The following is a 23,197-nucleotide window of genomic DNA, read 5'->3' on the forward strand; positions in this document are numbered from 1 at the left end:
TTTTTTTTTTAGCAGCTTTATTGGGATGTAATGCAGATATGATAAAATCCACTTATATTTGGTGCAGAACATTTCTATCATCCTAGAAGGAGAGACCTTGTGCCTATTTGCAGTCACGCCACATTCCCACCCCCAGCTCTAGGCAACCACTAATGTACTTTGTCTTTACAGATTTGCCTTTTGTGGACATTTTATTTAAAAGGAATCTTACAATATGTAGTCACTTGTGTCCGCCTTCTTTTACTTAGCTTAACGTTTTTGAGATTCATCCATATTATAGCATGTATTTCATATTCTTTTGTATGGGTATACCACATTTTATCCATTCATCAGTTGATAGAGTTTGGGTTGTTTCCATTTTTTGGCTATTACGAGTAATGCAGTTATGGAGATTCAAAGAAACTGCTGTGCTATTTTAAGAAACTGTTTTCCACGGTGGCTGCACCATTTTATGTTCCCATCAGCAATGTATAGGGGTTCCAGTTTCTCCTCATCTTCGACAACATTTACTATTATCTATATTTTTGATTACAGCCTAGAATCTAGTGGGTGTGAAGTAGTATCTCACTATGGTTTTGATTTGCACTTCCCTAATGACAATGATGTTGAGAATCTTTTCATGTGTGTATAGTCTAGTCATGTATCTTCTGAACATGTCCATTCAGATCTTTTGCACATTTTTAAGTTGGGTTTTTCGTCATCTTATTAACGAGTTTTAAAAGTACTTTATGTATTCTGGTTACAGGTCACATGTATAATACACATATATTTCCCCCTGTTCTGTGGCTTGTCTTTTGGTTAGCTTGATGGTATCTTTTGAAATGCAAAAGTTTTAAATTTTGGTGAAGTCTAATTTGTCATTGTATTCTTTTTCCATGATCCTTTGACCATGTGTTGCCCAATCATTTTACCCCTCTTGAAGGAACTTTTAGGTCCTGGGACATTGGGTGTGTTAGCTTTATGACGTTCTCCAATGGGTCAGGCTTATTTTCAACATTTGAATACATGGGCTACAGAATAAGTGTTTTTCATTAAACTTACTGTTTTTGGAAAATTCACGTCAGACATGTTTACCTTCTTTCAGAATAAGTTAGCATCTGCTGCAGGTACTGTTGTCATCCTGAGCATTGACGTTTTTTGTGAGGTTTTACTATTCAGTGCTGATTTATGAAAAATTAACATTTGAATATGAGAAGTAGTTTCATTTCATCATTGTCCCATGTAGCCTTATGTATTCTTTTGTCCAAAAAAACACCATTCATAAATTATTTTCAAAACATCTAAGGTTAATTGCCAAGTAATTTTTATGGTTAAAATAACTAAGATGCTAGAGATAGATTTTATCAGAGAGAGATTTTAGGAGGTTGTGACACCTATGTTTTATGAGAAAGAATAAAACCAACTTTGTATTCCAGAGCTTGTATTTTGTATCATAAATACAGCCAGGTCAGTCCCACAGGTCCACAAGATCAGGGTTTCTGAGCCTTAGCACTGTTGCCTTTTTTGTGTGTAGATGCTATCCTGTGCATTGTAGGATGTTTAGCAACACTCTTGGCCCCTGCCCACTAGCTGCCAGTAGCATCTCCCAACTTGTGACTACCCAGCGATGTCTCCAGATGTTGATGTGTCCCCTGGAGGGGCAAAATCACCCCCCTCATAAAAAATCAGCTTTAGATGTATATCTAGAACTGATTTTGAACCAATAAGTATCAGTAATTAAATTCAGAGAAGTCCCCCCCCCCCCATATGGGAAGGAATTGTCCATGAGCTGTGCAGCTGATAAAGCAGTGCTGTGTCCATGTGCTGTGGGATTGGTAAAGCCAACTTTGCACGCAGCCCGTAAAACATAGAGGCTGGTTCCTCCTTGGCCCTCACTTCTCCATATTCTCTCTCCCCTTTCGGCCAGTGTCTTCCTGTTCTTTCGGGCATGTTTGTCTCCCTGCGTTGTGAGGTCTTCTGAGGGCAAGCCAGACCATGTTTTCTCCCATCCCCTCCCTCCAGTTATTTTAAGACGAAGCCGTGGTGACCAATTCCAGATGGTTACTGGGAGAAAGTGAACCTCAGTTAAAGGAGGAGGACCGAGTTAGATTCCCCCTGCTCCAACTTTAGAACTTTTCCACCATGACATAAAAAGCCCCCAAGTGTGTGGAGAAGTGAATTTCCGAGTGTGACCAGAGAGGAGGAGCGCGTGCGGAAGAGGTAATCAAGTGGTGTAAGCAAACAAGACCTGCATTCTCGTGGAGGTCTGGTGTGCAGCCCTAACCCAGGCGTCTGCCCTAGGCCGCCTAATACTGCCCCAGGCAGCTGTGCGTAGACTGAAGCTGATGCTGCGTCTGCTCGCTCTTGCTTGCTCCAGGAGGCCACGGGATGATACTCCGAGAATCACACATGGAATCTGCGCCCATTTGTCTGTGCAACGTCCCGACCCCTAAGGTTGCAGCTGAACCTTCCAGTATCACACGGGCTGGGAAGGCCCTTTACGTTGCAGCTGTAAATTCTGCCCCCGCTACTTGGGGAATAATCTGTTCATTCATAACTGTGTCCGGTTAGTTCATAACAGAGTATTTGACAGCAGCACCCACCTCATAGGACATTCTCACGAAATCGTGGCCGTGAAATTGTAAGGAGTTGCAACAGTGCGGAGCGGTTGTGATTTTTAAAGGTCTCTCTTTGCCTTTCGTCGCTGGCTCATGAAAACTCTTTCATGTTTTTTCCTAAATCACATTTTACTCCATTCTTTTCTCTCATAATGGCTACTTTCCCCTTCAACTGACGTCAGACTCTGCTGCCTCCTATAATTTTCCTAATTGCTTTCTCTTCTGTTTCGGTCTGTGCCTTAACAATGGAAAAGCAACATTTGAGAAGGCTTATTTTGGGAAGGGAGAGGCCCGAAAGGTTTAGGGAGGTGGTGATTTCCTAATTGCACTTGCCCTTACCAGCTCTCCTCAGTGCATCTCTGACTCAGCCTCTTGTCCATGTGCAAACCCTTGACCTGGGGAGGAGGGAATAGCATTACCGAGGGCCACCCTGTGTCCAGTGCCTGCCTGCGCCTTCTCACGCATGATTTCAGTTAATCTGCAAGAAGCCATTTGAGAGGTGTGTCCCCTTGTACCATGAGGAAATGAGACACACAGAGGTTAATTTGTCATTCTTACGGAGGGCCAGCATTCAGATGAAGGTCTGTCTCACCCCAGGTCTGTGCTGTCTGTATATTATGGCTTTTTCTGTTGTGGTTAGTACTGCCAGCTACAGAGTGGAGGGAGAGGGACCTTGGGTCCCCAGAAGAGTGGATACCATGAAAGACACTTGTATTTGGGGTGGGAGGTTATGATACCTCCCTATAGGCAGCTTCAGTTCAGTGAGAAAGAATAAAACCAGAAGAGTACTGATTTCTGGAAGAAACACCTTGGTTTTGAGTGGCAGCTGTTGTTTCCCTCTGGACATAGAAAATATGATTTAACCACTGGACAATGTCTCATTACAAAGAATGTCATGATTAGTTAAGGGAACATTAATTCTGGTATCAAGAGAGTCCTTAATTCTACTACTGAAGAAGACAGGAATAATCCAAAGCAGTATCCATGCACTTAGTTTAGAATGGACTTGTTTTGGGGTGCCGGGGTGGCTTAGTTGGTTAAGCAATCGACTCTTGATCTATGCTCAGGTCTTTTTTTTTTTTTTTAAAGATTCTATTTATTTATTCGTGACAGACACACAAGAGAGGCCAGAGACATAGGCAGAGGGAGAAGCAGGCTCCTCACAGGGAGCCTGATTCAGGACTCGATCCCGGGACCCTGGGATCACGCTCTAAGCTGAAGGCAGGCAGACACTCAACCACTGAGCCACCCAGGTGTCCCATATGCTCAGGTCTTGACTTCAGGGTTATGAGTTCAAGCCCTGCATTGGGCGACTGGAACCCATTTAAAACACACAAACAATAGAATGGATTTGTTTTGTCTTTTTTGGTTGGAGTGGATAGGTAAGGGGGTAAGAGTGGTGTGTTTGTGAGAGAGAGAGAGAGATTGAAGATGGATATTTTCAGTGTCATGGGAATTCACCTCGGAACTTCAGTTTGCTTTCTCATTCATGCTAAAGAGAATATCACTCCTTATTTTTCTTAAAGATTTTATTTATTTGTTCATGAGAGACACACTGAGAGAGGCAGAGACCTAGGCAGAGGGAGAAGGAGATTCCCTGTGGGGACCCGGGCACAGGACTTGGTCCCAGGACCCCGGGATCAAGCCCTGAGCCAAAGGCAGATGCTCAACCACTGAGCCACCCGGGCATCCCTGTCATCTCTTATTGATTCTGAACTAAAGAAAGCTAGATGCCTCCTTCCAAATTTACACTCTGAGGGAAGCAACATTCTGATAGAAGAAGCACAAAGCGGGTGTGAGGATGAAGGAGTGGCTGAGCTGACATGCTTCCTTGGCATACAGCTTTGTTCAACGCTCTTGAATCTTGCTTGTCACTAACTTGCCATGTGGGACTGTAGTGGAAATAAGTTCATGAAAGTAGTGAGAAGTAAATAGGAGTTGCTGGAGAATTGATGGCTATGTATAACAGTTTCTCAAACAGGGAAAGAGATTTATACTTGCACTTAAAACCGGGGGAAAGGTTTATACTTGCTACTGGAACTGGGTTGACATTTAACTTCTCATCTGACAACACTACAGATTAACTATTTTAAGCTGTGAGACCAAGTTTGTGGTAACAGACTGGCAGTTAATTATCTAGTATTTGTCTCTTTAAAAATGATGTATTGCAGCTCCACCAGGTGGCTGCCAACAGTTGTGAATGAGACAGGCCAACATCCACCAGGAGAAGGGAGGAGGTACTCTTGATTTTACTTGTGCATCTTTTTGACTACATCAAAAGTCAGCTTAGTGAAGGCAAAGAAGGGAGACTATTGCCGGTTTTTCTAGGAAGCCTTGCAAAAAAAAAAAAAAAAAAAAAAAACATTTGATCACTGTGACTCACTTTTGACATATAAATGGCCAAAAGCCATACATAGAGTTTGATTGAGTTAATTTTGCTTCAGGCTCATATATCCTGGTGCCCTTGTTCTGGCTCTTATTTTTGGTTTTCATAAAAGAACAGGTGATACTGTAGGCCCATAGGTTGGTTTTGGCTTGTGAGCTGTGAGCATTAACACTTGAGTGTGATCTAGCTCAGATGCTAAATACCACATGCACTGCATCACAGGGTAGTACGAAAAAAATGCTGGTGGCCTGAATTTTGTTTTAGGGTCTTCTCCTTTAGGCAAGTGGCTTCTCTCTCTCTCTCTCTCTCTCTTTTTGGCCCTCAGTTTTCCCATCTGTGAAATGAGTAAATGGTTTGGCTGATCTCCAGAAACTCTTCTTCATGTGCATAAGCGTTTGAGCAATTTTTGTTTTAATCTGGAAAAGAATAAACGTGTTAGACGTTTGAAACCAAATAGAGATGAGCGAGAAAAGCTATATTCAGTGTAGACATTTACATTTTTTAAATTAAACTCTACATTATGATATCGATGACAAGAAGAATGAGACTGTTCACTCTTTTCTAGTTGGGAGATGGCACAGATGTGATAATAAAGTCCATATGCAGCCTCGCCGAAAGTATCTGATTAGACATAAAATGTTAAAAATAAAGAATCTGATAAGTAAATTGAGCTATCAAGTAATTCTAGTCAGCACAAGGAGTAAGGAACAAACCACACACAGCCAGCTACGGAAACACTGAAAGGTGAAATTTGTTTTCCCAGCTTAGTGGTTCTGTTCTCATCTAGGTTTTAGAGACAAGAGGAATTGCTTCTTTCTGTGTGTTTAGTAAATATCTTCATCATTTGAAAATCAGAGAGAGAGTGTAAAATTGAAATTTTAAGAGCTCTGAGTAGCACACATTGGTTTGCTGCCTTGTGTTCTACACATTGATTAATAAATTGAACCATCCTTAATGGATCCAAATATCCTAAATTGCAGTTGAGTAAGTAGATGGCACCTTAATTGATTTTATTTTTTCATGTTAGTTGAAACTAACTGATTCCAAAAAAGTGTAACTGAAATTTTCTTCCAATTTTCTTAACAACACTTGGAGTTTGGGAAATAATAAGGCACTGGTTGTGGTGATGGTAGGAGTCCTCGTCCCATGCTCCTTGTACTTTGCCCCTTAACAACATGTGGACTCAGTATTTTACCCTTTGTGCTTCTCCACTTAAAAAAGTTAATTCGTTATTTTAAAAAATTACCTATGAATGAAGAAAACTGATTCCATATGGTGGCTCCTCCTACCCTTAAAAAAATCAGTTTATACATTTTTTGCTACTCCCCTTGGTTTAGTTTGCCTTCTTCCATATGTGCTTTTATCGGCATATTGCTGTGCCACCTGCTTGAAGTTTGGAAGATTAGCTTTGAATGCAACATAGACTTTGATCTAGGTTTTTTTTTTTTTCCCTGTGAGACATTTACATGAAAAAAGAATCTTTGTCATGCTTTATCTGTTCTTCCTGCTATTTCCTATCTGAACTTGTCATGATGCTACACGAAGGACATTGCAGCTGGTTGCTGTGGAATTGATTGATAATTAATAAAAGATAACTTTAGGTAGAAATTAAGCAGCAAGAGCCGCTTGATTTCTTAAAGAGACAAGATAAATTCAGATTTTCAAATATTGGCACAGACTTCATGGTAATTTAAAAGTAACAGTTCTGGTTGTGGTGAAAATTTTGGAAAGTTAGTTTCACAATGTGCCATATGTCAAATGTCGTCTTAAATTTATTTTAAATTTACTTTTTCTATTTTAATTAAAAAAGGGGGTTTTGTTTTCAGACTAGTTCTTCCTAGTAACCACATGATGGAAGTTTACCAATGAAAAAGCGTGCATATGTGCACATACACACTTTATATGTTATTATACATTATTTCGAGCAGTCTTTTAGACTAAATAATTTCCTCATATCTTTTTGTTGAACAGAAACTATGGCAGTGTTCCAAGTATATAATCTTAGCTCTGGAATTGAAAGGTTAGCTTCTAGTTTTCTGCATCTTGTTAATTGTGAGTTCGAGGGCTATTTTATATGTTCATCTTTGTTAGCATCAAAAAGGAATTTGTGGCCATTTTGCCATATATTTTTATAATAACCCAATTTTAGTGGCATGTTATTTTACTTCTCTAAGCTTACTCTCCACATCTGTATAAAACAGAGGTTGTGGGTATGAATGTGAGAGATGGGAGTTTAGGTTAGAACAATTTCTAATGTTTTTCCACTTCTGAATATTTTATGGCATTATGGAAGCAGTCTGTTTCAGTGATTCCATGACCTCGTCTCTATTTGTTCATCACTGACTTGGCCTTTACTGTAAGAATTTTGTTAGTTATAGCCATGCTGCACATGGGTTTCTGAAAGATTTAGTTATATTGTAAATAATTAAATGTGCTTGGCTATTATGTATTTAAATTATGCCAAAAGTGTCTTTAGCAAACAAAAATTGGAGTTGGCCTTCAAAGAATTTGAATAAGGCTGAATGTAAATGGAATAGGGGTCATTTATCAGTATCCATTCTTTTATGAATTAATGTGTAAGCATTTGGCCCAAGGAAGATGGGTAGCTTTTATTTTATTAATGGTTTAGCCTTACTGCTACCTTCTTTGTAACTTGCAATAAGGACAGAATAGTTACAGATTCTTGAAGATTCTTGTAACCTTCCATCTCACATGAATACGTAAGCAATAAAATAAATGTAAGCTGTTAATCTCTTCTGCTTGCTCTTTCTGGGTGTTTAGGTAGATGACTGTTTTGTCTCCTATGTAATCTAGCCACAGTAATTTTTGTGTTCTTAAAGAACAAAAGCCAATGAGTTAAATTATGTCACTATTACTTTTCTAATCAAATGATAGAGAAGAAAATGCCCTGATAAATGGGAGGCCTTTTGAAATCCTTACACAAAGAAAAGTAGCCGAAGTACCATATTAATGTGGTTTTTTTTTTTTTTTTTTAAGATTTACCCATTCATTTGAGAGAGAGTGTGAGTGGGGGAAAGGGCAGAGGGAGAGAATCTTCAAGCAGACTCCCCACTGAGTGAGGAGCCTGATGTGGGACTCAACCCCACGACTCATGAGATCATGACCTGAGCCAAAATTAAGAGTCTGGACACCCAACCAGTCGAGCCACCCAGGTGCCCCATCTGGTATGTGTATCAGTTTTGCATTTTCCATGATAACGTTGTGTCCTTTGTTTAGATATCCTTGGAGCAGAGGATCTTATTGTGGAAGTGACTGCCGATGATGCCGTGAGGTTTTATCCCTGGACCATTGATAATAAATACTATTCAGCAGATATCAATCTATGTGTGGTGCCAAACAAATATCTCGTCACTGCAGAAATCGCGGAGTCTGTCCAAGCATTTGTGATTTACTTTGACAGTACACAAGTAAGATTTGGTTAGCCAAGGACCTTGAGTAAGAAGTTATTTGGTGCTTTCTTTTTCCCCCCCTGCTTTTCCCATGAGTTCTCTTAATTATCTCTTCTTCTGGTTGTGTTTGTATGTTTGTTTTCCCTCCCTCTAGAAATCTGGTCTTGATAGTGTTTCTTCATGGCTTCCACTGGCAGAAGCATGGTTACCTGAAGTCATGATCTTGGTCTGTGACAGAGTGTGTGAAAATGGTAAGGCACCCCAACGGGACTGTGATTGGTACATACAATTGCTGTCCCTTGGTAAATAGAATACTTTTGTTTTCTTAGAAGAGTATATCTCCTGTGATTATGTTACTTTATGGAAGTATTTTCAGCTACTTCTGTTTGGAATCTTGTAATATTTACATTTTATTTTTGAAAATGGACACTTTGGGTTTAAGAAATCATTTTTTTCCTATTTATTTTGGATGCCTTTAGAATAATTTACATTAGGGGTAACATCGAGATTTGTGGAGAGTATTGCAGCAATATTCTATTTTTAAAATTTTTTACTTATGAGGACTCTTTTGCACATTAGGTGTAAACCGGCAAAAAGCTCAAGAATGGTGTATCAAACATGGCTTTGAATTGGTAGAACTTAGCCCGGAAGAGTTGCCTGAGGAGGATGGTAAGTATTTATGTGTCAGGAGAAACATGACGTTTAGATTCAGTAATGAGGGAATATTTTAATCCAGGGAAGAATCAAAGTGAAATTCAAAAAACATTTTTTCCTCAGCTGTTTGAAAAGATTTGTGCAAAACCCATTGGTGTGGTCTTACTATTAACCAAATCCAATTTTTTTGGCTTTACACATGTGTTAGGACTTTTCAAATATTGTTTTTATTTCTTATAGATAAAGATAGAGATTTCTACCTTAAATCTTAGTCATTTCGCCAATCTCTTATCCTTTGCAGCCAAAAAAAGATTTGACTTATACTCATAAATAGTTAAAGTTTATGTTCCTTATTTTGAATTTTTCCTATCCTAAGGCTGAAGTCCCAGGAACTTTAGAGGGCATGTCAGCCCTGTCTTTATGTCCTATTTTATGTGAAACCAAAAACAGACCCAGAATACCACCGCTACCTCCCACCCCCACCCCTGGGGTAGCTCTTCACTTTACTCTGGGCCTTCTGTTTCTTCCCTTCCTCTGCTCTTCTTTTCAACTTCTCTCCTTCCAAGTACACCTGCGCTAGCTGCTGTGGGACCTACTAAGACAAGACAGGTTTTGGCCCACCAAAACCTTATAGTCTAGTGCAAGAGATAAACATGGATATGAACAATTGAATTGCCAAGTGGAATGTCATAAATATTTTTAAAATGTACTGGTGCTGTGATATTTAGGAGATGGGGGAGATTATTTCTGTTTAGAAATTCAAAGACTGTGTTGGCATCATGAACTTTCACATGTCACTTGCTCCATAAGGAAGAAATAAGAAAGGTCCTGGGCTTGTAATGAGACTATCAGTAGGGACATGGCATTGAGAAGATGCCAGTTGTTGCAAAAGACATTCTAAGAGACAACCAATGTGAATGAAAGTACATAGATAGGATATAAGTAATCATTTCGTGAAACCTTTTTTTTTTTTTTTAACGAAATTAAGAAATCTCTTTTTATATTCTGGCTTGCTTAGAATTTTTCCAAAATGTTATCTTTGGGAATAAAACCCTGCCAGAGAAGAGTATAAAAAGGCTGATTTTTCTCCCTGTCATTTTTAATAATAACTGAAAATTAACAGGTACAGTTTCTCTTCCCACGTCTTTCCAGATCCCCTAAACTTATGCCTTGTTTTATGTTTGTGGGCATGTACAAAATTGCTTATTTCTGACACTAGAATTTTCTCTTTTTCCTGTTTCCTGTTGTCCTTGAAAGTCCACATTTGAGTCATTTATTTAAATGTTTTTTTTTTTTTTTGTAATTTCTTCTCCCTTACACCACCACACATCTCCTTGCTCCTTGTCTGAACAATGTGCCTGTGTTAATTCAGCTTAATATTAAAATAGATTTTGTAAAAAAATAATTTATGTATTCATGAGAGACACACACACACACAGGCAGAGATACAGGCAGAGGGAGAATCAGGCTCAATGCAGGGAGCCCAACGTGGGACTCAATCTTGGGTCTCCAGGATCACGCCCTGGGCTGAAGGTGGCGCTAAACCACTGAGCCACTCGGGCTGCCCTAAAATAGATTTTTGACATATCTTGAGGTGAAGTTATGAAATCCTCCCTAGAATTTTTAAACACAAACTGCAAACTGTATGCTTTGTATGCATGTATTCTGACTCTGGTATGAAACTTTCTGCATGTTTGGATTAGATTTCATCTTACTGGTTCTAGCTCCTTATTTCAGACCATATTTTTGGTTTCTGGCTCCGCCATCTGAAGTGTTAGTTATCCTTTTAAAAACTGAATCGTTCATAGTTCAAGTAAACATGCCTTCTGTTTCTTCATTTAAACATTGATGATGATTAAACTCATCTTGGTATTTTCAGTTTCATCCTCGTCATATTTCTCTTAGGTTGTTACTGCTGTCCTTCAGGCACCGTGTTAGGTGGTGATTCCTGCCTAGAGGGTTTGTTACATCTGCAAATTTATCAGTTCCAGGGCCTCTTCCCTCTGGGAGAGATGTGTGCAGAGTGGCATCAGCCCCACTCTTCTTGGAGAATAGCATACGTGATTTGCCCTTATCAAATAGCTAACAAGTTATAGAACCTGAGTTCCAATTCAGATTTTCTGACTTCTAGTTCTGTGTCCAGCCAGGCCATTAGACACAGGTTCTAGGTGGATTGTGCTCTGTAAGCTCTTAGGAGACTTTCTCCTCCAACCACATGAAAACTAATTTTCCCATTTATCTACCATATTCAGTCTTACAACACTCCTTTCCATCCTACACCTATCTGCAAGCTAAGAACATCACCTATTCATATGCTAACTGGGATTACCACCTGTTATTTTGAGTAGTATCAGTTAAATTCCAGAAGCAGGGTAGTACCAGTACTAACCCAGCTAAACTAAATTGGTGGTTTTTTATCTTTAATGACCCTTGCCTGTCTCCTACACTTAATGGTTATAATAATTTTACTTCTCTTAAACTATCTTTCTCTGATCAACAAATTGTTCTCTGAATACCTATTATAAACAATAATAGTTATTCTATGGTTCCTAAGAGAAGGTAGGATATTTACAGCATTTTTGGCATACCAAGAGGATCATTCCTGCCTTCAGGAAACTCATTCTCCATAAAGAGCCAAAATTGGTGTTTCCAGTGCTATGCCAGGATTGTGTAATTAACAGGAACTAACATTTTCAGGAGGATATGAGTGGATTCCATTAGTGAGGTGATAGAGATGACTTTGTCATAGAAACCTTTTGTAATGTGCATTTTTTTCATTGTTTTAGTTTCTAGGATATTCTTATCAGGAACTCTGAACTTTGTATTTATGTTTTTCTTTACTACCTAGGTTACAATGTGAAGTACCAACTGAGCAAGATGACTAAGCCACAGTTATTTAAAATGATGTCTTGGGGGATATACCTATATGTGTATAAATGTATGTATAAATATATCTATTTCCTCTTCTTGATTAGATGACTTCCCAGAATCTACAGGCGTAAAGCGAATCATTCAAGCCTTGAATGCAAACGTGTGGTCCAATGTAGTGATGAAGAATGGTAAGTAACTTGGCACTAAAAGTCCTAAGGAGTTTTTTTCTCTTGTTCCTTGTACCTTTTATATTATCTGTATATATGTGGAAACCATTAAGATCATATAAAAGCTGTAGATTGGTTCAATTTTAAGTCCCCAGCTAAAGGAAGAGCCAAAAGTAATATTTCTAAGAATTTATAATATGTGTTTGTTAATTCCATAAGAATTTAGGAACTTAGAGTTTGCTTATAATAAGCCTAGCATTGTCTTTGACTTTGAGAAATACTCTCAAAGTTGTAAAATATGCACCCTATGCCTAAGGACCTCACGGTCCAGCTGTGGAATCAATGTGTGTGCTTTTACCATGCTAGGTAACCATGCAAGGCAATCTTTGATGCGTGCAGGTTGGCAGAAGTAGTAAACACATAGTGGTCAGAGATGTGGTCTTTGCCGTTGGGCATGAGGATAGAGAGAGGGCATCAAGGTGAAAGTAGATAGAGGTCAGCAGTAGTGTTCCCAGGATGGTCAAGATTTGGGTTGTTGAAGGTGGAGAGTGACAAGCAGGGGAGGAAGCATGGCATCAACAATAATGGTTGTGTGTTCCAGGGTCACTTAGCAGTTGGAGCTAGCTTAGAAGAGGGAGGCTTAAATGCTAGGCAGGACAATCTGGACTTTTCCCTGTAGTTATTGGTGAGTCATTAGAGCTTTTTTACCCAGGGAGTGATGCAAAGAAGTAGGCATCTTTCAAAGATTATTGTCATGGGAACATGCAGGTGAGTTTGGCAGCTGAAGCTGGTAAAGGTAGAGCCTGAAGACAGGGAAACCAGGCAGAGTGAGGTGGTGGGGCCTGGGCTGACATGCTGGAAGGTGGCCCTGAGGCGGGAAAGCCAGAGTTGACATGCTGCATGCAGGGGGTGGGCTGGTTGGTGCATGCTGGCCCCTCACTTTTGGCATCCATGTGCTGAGGCTGTGGTTGCAAAGGACCACATGCTGGCTGCTTAGTCTGATAGGTACTTACTGTCTCCCAGCTCTAGAAGGCAGGTGTGTGAAACCGAGATGCCAGCAGGGCCATGTTCCCTCCGAAGGTGCCGAGGAGGAATCTGTATGGTTTTCGTTCCTGGCAGTGCACTGGCTCGTGGCGGCATAGCTCCAGTCCTCCTACGGCATGCTCCTTGCATGTTGGTCTGTGTTTAGATTTCTTTTTTGTATATGGACAGTAGGTGTACTGAGTTCAGGGCCCACCCAACTTCAGTATAACTTCACCTTCATCTGCGAAACCTGCAGATAAGGTAACAGGCTGAGGAACTAGGAATTAGAACTTCACCCGTTGAACTTGATGGGGGATACAGCTCAACCTCTAACGTGATCCATCTGGAATTGCTGATGGTGGGGTTCTTCTCTGTCTTGGAGCACTTGGCATCTCCACAGGGACCCCACGGTAGATGAAATACTATGGAAAGGAATGAGAAAAATCCTGTTAACACTGAGCTTACCCCATCACCCCTGAGATAAGAGAGTCAAGTGGAAGATCAGTTTTAGCAAAGTAGAATACTTCATCTCAATTTCCGGTTGGCACTTGAGTTTTAAGTCAGATTGGGGCCCTTTGACTTGCCTGAGATCTGACCTGACCCATGTCATCCTTGGAGAAGCTCCTTCTGGTATAGTGAGCTGCTCCCTCCCCTTTGCTTCCCTTCGTCATCGTTCCTCTCCCCCTACTTTATTCTTTCTCAGGGGAATCTAACGTATCTGTTGCATTGAATTGCAAAGATGGATTTTTATTCTTTCATAGTAGCAATAAAATAAGGCCCTGGTAGATTTAGATTTTAGCCTATGTTGTCATCTCCCTGTTACCAAAACACACTCAGATTGAGGCTTGGACCTTCCCATTCATTCACTGAGCAAATCCTTGTCGAACATTTATCATGGGCATTGCCATACACTATCTGCACTGTAAAAATCTCTTTAAGGTATGGTACATAAACTGGATCAATTTGGACTAAAATTATATTCAGTGGTGCTTGTTAAATTTATGAGAACTATTTTCAGAGAAGCTTATTTGGCTTCAATCGCTTTTTGAAAAATCTACACCCACCCCCACCGCCCCAGTCAGTTTATACATTAAAGAAGCACTACCTTGTACTTTGCATTTATGGCTATAAATTTAGAAGCTGGACTGAGGGATCCCTGGGTGGCGCAGCGGTTTGGCGCCTGCCTTTGGCCCGGAGCGCGATCCTGGAGACCCTGGATCGAATCCCACTTCGGGCTCCCGGTGCATGGAGCCTGCTTCTCCCTCTGCCTGTGTCTCTGCCTCTCTCTCTCTCTGTGACTATCATAAATAAATAAAAAATTTAAAAAAAAAAAAAAAAAAAGAAGCTGGACTGAATACACTTTATTACCTTGGAATTATGGTCAAAGATGTTTTCTGAAAAAATGCTGTTCTACTTGTTTTAGACACTACACAATTTCTTAAGAGAATTGCAGAGCCAAGAGGCATACTGTGGATATTTCATGACTCTTTTCCTAGAGCGTCTCTACCTTCTTTTCTCTTTAGTGTTGGTACATTGTTTTGCGGTTAACAAAAGACAAACCTACTGCCATTAGCTTAATTCCACATTTAAGAGGATCCTGAACTTGCGGTATGAGGAAACTTAACTATCTTCTCTATAGGAGGAGCCCTAGATGTGGAAATCCAGTGACATTTGGATACAACCCAGGTCTTAGGCAGTGTCAAGGATATCTTTGTATAGCCCCACATCTTAGATTAGAGACCAAGCTCTGTGTGGTTATGGGCTAGGTCATGTTACTCTTCCAGGGTGACCTACTTCCTGTGCTCTTAACAGAGTCTTGCTTTGCTGGTGGTCTGAGTACCCAGTGAATTGATCCTTCCTCCCAGCAGGCTTTTCTTGAAGTCTGCCAGCAGGTGCTCAGACTGGTTAAATTTGTTTCTTTAGATCTTTTTCACCCTCACTCCTTTCTCTTTTTCTTTTGTTTTTCTCTTACTTTTAAAAAGTTGTGGTTAAATATACAAAGCATGAAATTTACTATGTTAACCATTTTTATGTGTACAGTTCAGAGGCCTTAAGTACATTCACATTGTTACGCAGCCATCACTGCCTGCAAGTTTTTTAAGCCAAAAAATTGTTTAAATCAAAAAGTTGGTTGACAAGGTAAAGAAAGATTTTAGAAATACTAGAGGTGGGTTTTTTTTTTTCTGGAAGTTCGTCTAGTTATTTTAATAAAGGAATAAATGTTTATACAAGATTTTAGAGTATAGGAAGATAGGTAGTGTACCTAATTCATTCCAAGGCTACCTTAACAAACCCTGATCCAAATCCTTAAAGTTAGTTGCCAGTAAAGAAAATTTCTCATTTGTGAACATAGATGCCACGATTTTAATAAAAATAATAGCAGCATTTACTTACCTAGCCTTACACATTATTATGTTGTAATGAAATTTCACTTTTACCGCTTTTTCTCTAAAGAATCAAGCAGCAATTTCTAGTCCTTACACTGCCTACTCAGCTGTGTGCCCTTAGATCTCATTTTGGCTGGGTTTTATATTTAATCTAGAAAATGAAGTTGAGCCCTATCCGTGGCTCCCAGCTGTGGTTGCACATTCAGATCACCTGGAACACCTTTACAGTCTGTGCCTCACCCAGACTATTTATCCTAGAAGGGAGGGGCAGCTACAGTATATTTTAAGTGCCTTAGGAATTCAAATATGCAACCCTGGCTGAGAACTACTGACATAAATGATAGTCATCTAGTTCTAACTTGTAAGAGTCTGTGCCTAATCCACGGGAGTAAATTAGGCATTTTGAAAGTGACATGAGCCCTGACAGACTTGCTTTCTCCCATTCCTAAATCACGTGATATTTGCAAGTCATCCCTCTGACTTACAAAGCTGGAGGAAAAAGACCAGACTGCTCAGTGTAGAGTCACCTAGAGGCAAAGGCAAAAATAGTGGGCACTGCCTTTCATTCATCCTTGGTGTCTAGTAGGGGCTAGTACTATGACAAAGTGGCCAGTGTTTACATAATCTGCCTTGAGATCTGAAAGAAATAATAATACAGCCTTTTATTTTTTATTTTATTTTTTTAATTCCAAGGCGGAGAGAGAGAGAGAAAGGCAGGCAGAGAGGCAGAGACACAGGCAGAGGGAGAAGCAGGCTTCATGCAGGGAGCCCAATGTGGGACTTGATCCCCAGTCTCCAGGATCACACCCCAGGCTGCAGGCGGCACTAAACCGCTACGCCACCGGGGCTGCCCTAATACAGCCTTTTAAAGTAGCTAATTGTGTAGGAGCATAATTGAGACCCAAGGTGTATCTGGGCCATTTGAGTTTTTCTTCTGTCAACCTCAAATATCTCTCTCTGGTCTGTAATCTAAATCCAGTTTTGAATGTTAATTCATGCATTAAAAAAAATATTTATTGAGTACTTATTGTGTGTCAGGCATTATGCTGCATGCTTGGAATACTAAGTGAACAAAATGAACAAAAGTTTCTGTCCTTGTGTAGTTTTCATTCTGGTGGGAGGCAGTAATCAATAGACAACACAATAAATTACACAATATATTAAGAAGATGTTAAGTGATATAGAAAAAATAATAAAGCATGGTTGGGATACTGAGATTGCCAGATAGACTGCATTATTAACTCGGGTGGTCAGGGTAGGTCTCCTTGAAAGCTTGAAATTGGAGGAAAGAGATGACGTGCTTTGCCATGTGAATATTTGGGAGAAGAGCATAACAGTCATAGGGAATAGCTACCGCAAAGGCCCTAAGGAGAAAGCATGCCTGATGTGTTTGAAGCGTATTAAGGAACACAGTGGCTGAGAGGAGAAGGTCAGAGAAAAGTGGAGGACCAGATTATTTAAGGATTTGTAGGCCATCAGAGTAACTTTCACATTTAAAAAAAAAAAGATTTTATCTATTTGTTCATGAGAGATACAGAGAGGCAGAGACACAGGAAGAGGGAAAAGCAGGCTCCCTGCAAGGAGTCCAATGTGGGACTCGGACCAACACAAAAATGTCATGCAGCCCTGTAAATAATTTAACGGTCAGAAAACAGCAGCCATGTCTCTGGAGAGCCTCCTTTGGCCGGCACTATGCCTTTGGTCATTCAACCCGGGCCTCCGTCATCAATGGATGGGTGAGTTCCATTGAATGAGGAGGTGGTGTAACTTACTCACCAGTGTCCTAGCCTTTTCTTTTCTTTTCTTTTCTTTCTTTTCTTTTCTTTTTTTTCTCTTCTCTTCTCTTCTCTTCTCTTCTCTTCTCTTCTCTTCTCTTCTCTTCTCTTCTCTTCTCTTCTCTTCTCTCCTCTCCTCTCCTCTCCTCTCCTCTCCTCTCCTCTCCTCTCCTCTCCCCTCCCCTCCCCTCCCCTCCCCTCCCCTCCCCTCCCCTCCCCTCCCCTCCCCTCCCCTCCCCTCCCCTCCCCTCCCCTCCCCTCCCCTCCCCTCCCCTCCCCTCCCCTCCCCTCCCCTCCCCTCCCCTCTTCTCTTCTCTTCTCTTCTCTTCTCTTCTCTTCTCTTCTCTTCTCTTTTTTCTTTTCTTTTCTTTTTTCTTTTCTTTTCTCTCTTCTTTCTTTCTTTCTTTCTTTCTTTCTTTTCTTTCTTTTCTTTCTTTTCTTTCTTTTCTTTCCTTTTCTGAAACACAGGGAGGCAGAGACATAGACAGAGGGAGAAGGAGGCTCCATGCAGGGAGCCCAATGTGGGACTCGATCCCAGGACCTCGGGATCATGCCCTGAGCCAAAGGCAAATGCTCAACCTATGAGCCACCCAGACATCCCGTAACTTTCACATTTCTTAAAGTCAACTAGGTAATCTTTAGGTCATTGAGTAGAAGAGTGATGTGATCTGACTTAGGTCTGAAAGGATCCCTCTGGCTGCTGGGTGGAGAATAAGTGATAGAGGTGAGGAGGAGCCAAGGAGATCTATTAGGAGACCATTGCAATTCTCCAGGTGAGACATAGTGGTGGCCTGATCAGAGTTGTAGGAATGAAAGACCTAAGAACAGGTCAGATTCTAGATAGATTTTAAGGTGGAGCTAGCATGATTTCCTGATGGGTTGGATGTGAGTTATGAGAGAAGGAGAGCAGTCACGGACTCTGGGACCTGAGCAATCTGAAGGATAAGTGACCATCGACTGCCATGAGGAAGCTGCAGATGAAGTTGACTTTGAGGGACAGGGTGACATTTGCATAATTCAGCTTTAGATACATTAACCTTGAGTTGGCCACTAGACTTCCAAGTGGAGATGTCAAGCAGCCAGTTGTATAGATGTGTGGAGTTTCAAAAGAGAGGCATTTAAAACCATGAGCCTGGATGACATCTCCAAGGGGGGAGTAAGTATAGTGAATAAAGTGGACCAAGGACTCAGCCCAGGATTTCCAACATGAGAAGAAAAGAAGGAACCAGCAAAAGAGACTGAGAAAGAATGACCAGCAAGGTAGGAAAGGCAAGAGAGTAGAGTCCTAGGATTAAGCAGAGTGTTCTTAAGTTGGAGGGAATGGTAGCTATGTCAAATGCTGCTCATAGGTCAAGTAAGATGAGAACTGAGAATTGACCTTTGGATTTAGCAATGTCACCAGGGACCTTGAGGAGAGCAGTTTTGGGGAAGTAGGTGTAAAAGAGATTGTGAGTGGGAAGCCTGAGTGGCTCAGCGGTTTGAGTGCCTGCCTTTGGCCCAGGGAGTGATCCTGTGGTCCCGGGATCGAATCCCACATTGGGCTCCCTATATGGAGCCTGCTTCTCTCTGTGCTTGTGTCTCTGCCTCTCTGTGTCTATCATGTATAAATAAATAAAATCTTAAAAAAAAAAGAGAGAGAGGAATTGGGAAGAGAGAAATTGGAGACGATGACTATCAACCTCTCTTGAAAATTTTGCAGAGAAATAGATGGAAGCTAGTGAAAAGAGTGTGGCTCAGTTTTACCATGCTTTTAAGGTGAGAGCAAGAGCATGTCCACAGGCTGAAGGGAAAGTCCAGTAGAGAGAAAAAAAGAAAAAGAAAAGAAAAAAAAAAACCCAAGACAAAACCTGATGAGGTAGGAGAGAGGGGAGAATCACTGGAATAGGCAAGGGGGTCGGCTCTATAGGAAAAGCAGAAGGATTGGCTTTGGACAGGAGAAGAAAAGTAGATCTGTAGAAAGAGGCAGGGAGGGAGTATGTGGGTGCGAATGTTGCTGGGTAGGGAGACTTGATTTGGAAATCTATGGAAGTTTCTTGTGATTGTTTAAATTTTCTCAGTGAAGTTAGTGAGCCAACTGAGAGGGCAGAGGGAGGGGTAGTGTTAGGATTTCAGGTGAGAGAAGAAAATATGGATGTTCTCTAGAAGAGCGAGAGAGAAGGTGAATGTAGGGATGTAAATAAAGGAAGATTACCAGACAGCATGAAGGGGCCCACTAGAAATTTGGTATGGTAAATTTGAAGTGAAGCCAGGCAACTTTTGTGTCTGTGCGCCTGTGTGCTTTCCCCAGCTCCCTTAAGCTGTCTGGGTGCATGCATAGATTAATCAGCTGTGCTTTTTTTGGTAAATATTTTATTTATTTATTCATGAGAGACACAGAGAGAGGCAGAGACATAGGCAGAGGGAGAAGCACGGTCCATGCAGGGAGCTCGAAGTGAGACTCGATTCTGGGACCCCAGGATCCCGCGCTGAGCTGAAGGCAGATGCTCAACCCCTGAGCCACCCAGGCGTCCCTATCAGTTGTGCTTTTACCAAGCAAGGGTATCACAGCAAGAGAGAGGCAAGGAATTAGACAGTATACATAAGATAGGAACTGTAATGATTGACCATGGAATTTAAACTGGGTAGAAAAGGGAAAGAGAAAATCAGTAGGGAGGGGGTCAGTGAAAAGGTGGTAATTTTGAGGTCCCGGTGGAGTTGGTGAATAGTGGGATTGAGGCACTGTGGGGAGGGAGTGTGCTGGAAAATTAGGTGGTGGTTAGAGAGTGTGGGATACATGAAATTGAGATTATGGAGGGGTTGTAGCTGTTAATGATAAGGTCTTAGGGCATGACGGGGAATATATGGCCAAAGTAGGGTAGAGGACAACATCAGTAAAAGAAATTAAATGAACTGAAAGATTGTTGAATCATCTCTATATCTGTTGAGCTTGCTAGGAATTCAGACAGAAGTAGTATTGGAGAAAATAACAATAATTAACATTATGAAGACATGAGGGGGGAGTATTGGAGGAGGGGCATCTGTTAGATGATGATAGCAAAGGCCTTAGACACTTGCCCTAGTCTTTGTGGAAATATCAGTAGGCTTTTATATTTGGGGAGATTTTAGGAGTAACTTAATCCATCGATTCTCAACTGAGACCCACTGCTGGCATGGGAGTGCATATCAAATGCTACACACTCCCTCTCAAGACAACTTGCCTGGCTCCCAGTGATAATTACTTCAGTAAGCCAGTACTACTAGTTGTTTGATAAGATGACGAATCTCTCAACTACATTGGATTAAAAACTTTTAGGAACTTTTGAGCTAGTATCTTCTCTCCAGTATAGGAAAGGCTTTTATAGCATTCTTGCCAGATGATCTATCTTTTAACCAAAGATCATCTTTTTTGGTTAAATGCTTCAAGTAATAGGTACTTCAGTACTTTATGAAAATAGTCCTAGAAGCAGTTCATTGCATAGAGAAATCAAATAATTCTTTTGTGAATTCTTAGCAGATAGAGTGTCTTTTTATGCTGGTAGTTTGGGGAAAGGATACTTGATTTACTTTGTCATAGAAGTGAGAATAGTCGTGACAGTTTTCTCTCTGGGTGATGATGTATTTTCTTCTTGCTGTTACTGGCTTTCCTTTTGATCACTTTTCTTCCTAGCTGGTGAAGAAAGTTCCAACGGCATTGGAAAAAATCTAGCTCAGGGCTACTGAAGCAGTCAAGGGGATGGGAAGAATGGAGATTGTCTCTAGTAGTAAGTTTGGAAAAACCAAAGCTGAGAAGGGATTTAACTGGAATCTGTAGTAGTATAGGGTACATATGGACTTGATTCCCCAAATCCTAGACTACTATAATTTAGGGACATTTCCTAAAGCTTAAAATGGCTTACCAATTACAAATAAAATGAAAGCATTATTGAACGTACAGGAGGTAGTTTATGGAGTATATTACACTAAGAGATGATCCAAGCAGAAAATAGATAATTCCATAAGGGGCTGCTGATGGATTCTCATGAACAGTGGTTGTACCTAATTCAGGTGGGGAAGGTACTTTGCCTGAACTTCTATCCAAGACTCCAAGACTAGTATCTTGGAGAGCAATCATGTTTTTCTTCCCAGTGTTTTTCTTTTTTTTTTTTTCCCCAGTGTTTTTCTATGCGGTATTTTTTCTATCAAGTCTTAGACCAGATGGGTTGACTCATTGAATTTTGTAGAATTTAATAAAGGACATTATTTTATCTGGTATGATAGTGTATTTGGATTAGCCAGGTGAAGGCATTTAAGATGTAGAATCCCCATGCATACAACTTGTGGGACATTTTCCTTTAACAGATCTTACACTTTTACAGGTGAGGCCTCAGAGAGGAGAGGTGACTTGGCCAAACTCACACAGTCAGTCAGTAGCTAAGGTAGGACCAGACAACAGATCTCCTGACCAGGATTGTTGTTTTTCCATTACAGTATGTTGATTTACATTGTTGGCTGGTTAGAGAAATGAACACAGAGTAGTTAAATAATTTACCCAGGCTGCATAGGAAATATTGGCAGAGCCAGATGAGTTCATTCCCTATAGAGCCCCCTCAGCCTAGGTGTAGTGGGGGATTTTAACAAGATTTTAAGAAGACAGACTGGAATTAGTGATCATATCTGAGATTTGGATTTTTTTTTTTTTTTTTTTTTGCTTATTGCATTTAAAATAAACCCTTTCAAAAAAATCAAATCCATTTAATTTAATTTCAGTGTTTTAAATTTTATGTTTTTATTGAAGTTTAGTTGACACAGTGTTATTAGTTTTAGGTGTACAACATAGTGATTTAAGAAGTCTGCTTTATGCTGTGCTCACCACAGGTGTGGCTACTGTCTATATTCTCTTTGCTGTAGCTAATATCCTCATAATTATTCATTCTATAACTAGAAGCCTGTACCTTCCACTCCTCTTCACCCATTTTCCCCATCCCTCGCACCATCAGTTTGTTCTCCATTTATAAGTCTGTTTTTCCTTTTTTTTTTTTAAGATTCCAAATATAAGTTGAAATCATATTTGTCTTTTTCTTTCTGACTTGCTTCACTTAGCATAATACCCTCTAAATACATTCATGTTGTTACAAATGGTAAGATCCGGTTCTTTTTAATGGCTGAGAAGTATTCCATTGTGGATACATACTACCTCTTCTTTATCCATTCATTTATTGATGGACACTTGGGTTGCTTCCATATCTTGGCTATTATAAATAATGCTGCAGTAGACACAGTGGTGCATATACCTTTTTGAATTAGTGCTTTTATCTTTTATATTCTTTGGGTTAGTACCCAGTAATGGAATTACTTAGATCATATAGTATTTTTATTTTTTGAGGAGTCTCCATACTGTTTTCTACAGTGGCTGCACCGATATATAGTCTCACCAGTACACAAGGGTTCCCATTTCTCCATATCCTAGCCAACACTTGTTTTTTATCTTTTTGATTCTAGCCATTCTCACAGGTATAAGGTGATATCTAATTGTGGTTTTGATTTGCATTTCTCTAGTTAGTGCATTAGTGATATTGAGCATGTTTTCTTGCGTCTGTTGGCTTGCAAAAATGTCTTCCCATTTTAAATCAGATTTTTTTTTCATGTTAAGTTATATACATTACATATTTTGGATATTAACTCTCTATCAGGTCATTTGCAGATGTCTTCTTCCATAGTTGCCTTTTTTTTTTTTTTTTTTTTTTTGGTTTTTTGTTTGTTTGCTTTACTGTGCAAAAGGTTTTTATTTTGGTGTAGTCTCAGTAGTTTATTTTTGATTATTTTTCCCCCTTGCCTGAGGAGACCCATCTGGAAAAATGTTATTAAGGCTAATGTCAAAGAGATTACTGCCTGTGTTTTCTTCTCAGAGTTTTAGGTCTCACATTTAGATCCTTAATCCATTTTGAGTTTATTTTTGTGTATGGTTGAGA

General features: G+C 40.2%; 1 protein-coding gene across 2 annotated transcripts in view; it reads left to right on the top strand.

Moving 5' to 3' along the window:
- The window catches only part of AAGAB (alpha and gamma adaptin binding protein), a 53,191-nt gene that overhangs the window by 9,458 nt on the left and 20,536 nt on the right, over positions 1-23,197 (top strand). For both annotated transcript variants that reach the window (XM_055319899.1, XM_055319898.1), the window contains exons 2-5: positions 8,221-8,411; positions 8,548-8,644; positions 8,973-9,062; positions 12,023-12,106. In XM_055319899.1, coding sequence (XP_055175874.1) covers positions 8,221-8,411; positions 8,548-8,644; positions 8,973-9,062; positions 12,023-12,106 — 462 coding nt within the window. The remainder of the gene's footprint in view (positions 1-8,220; positions 8,412-8,547; positions 8,645-8,972; positions 9,063-12,022; positions 12,107-23,197) is intronic.

This window comes from Nyctereutes procyonoides, unplaced genomic scaffold (genome assembly GCF_905146905.1).
Source record: "Nyctereutes procyonoides isolate TBG_1078 unplaced genomic scaffold, NYPRO_anot_genome, whole genome shotgun sequence".
NCBI lineage: Eukaryota > Metazoa > Chordata > Mammalia > Carnivora > Canidae > Nyctereutes > Nyctereutes procyonoides.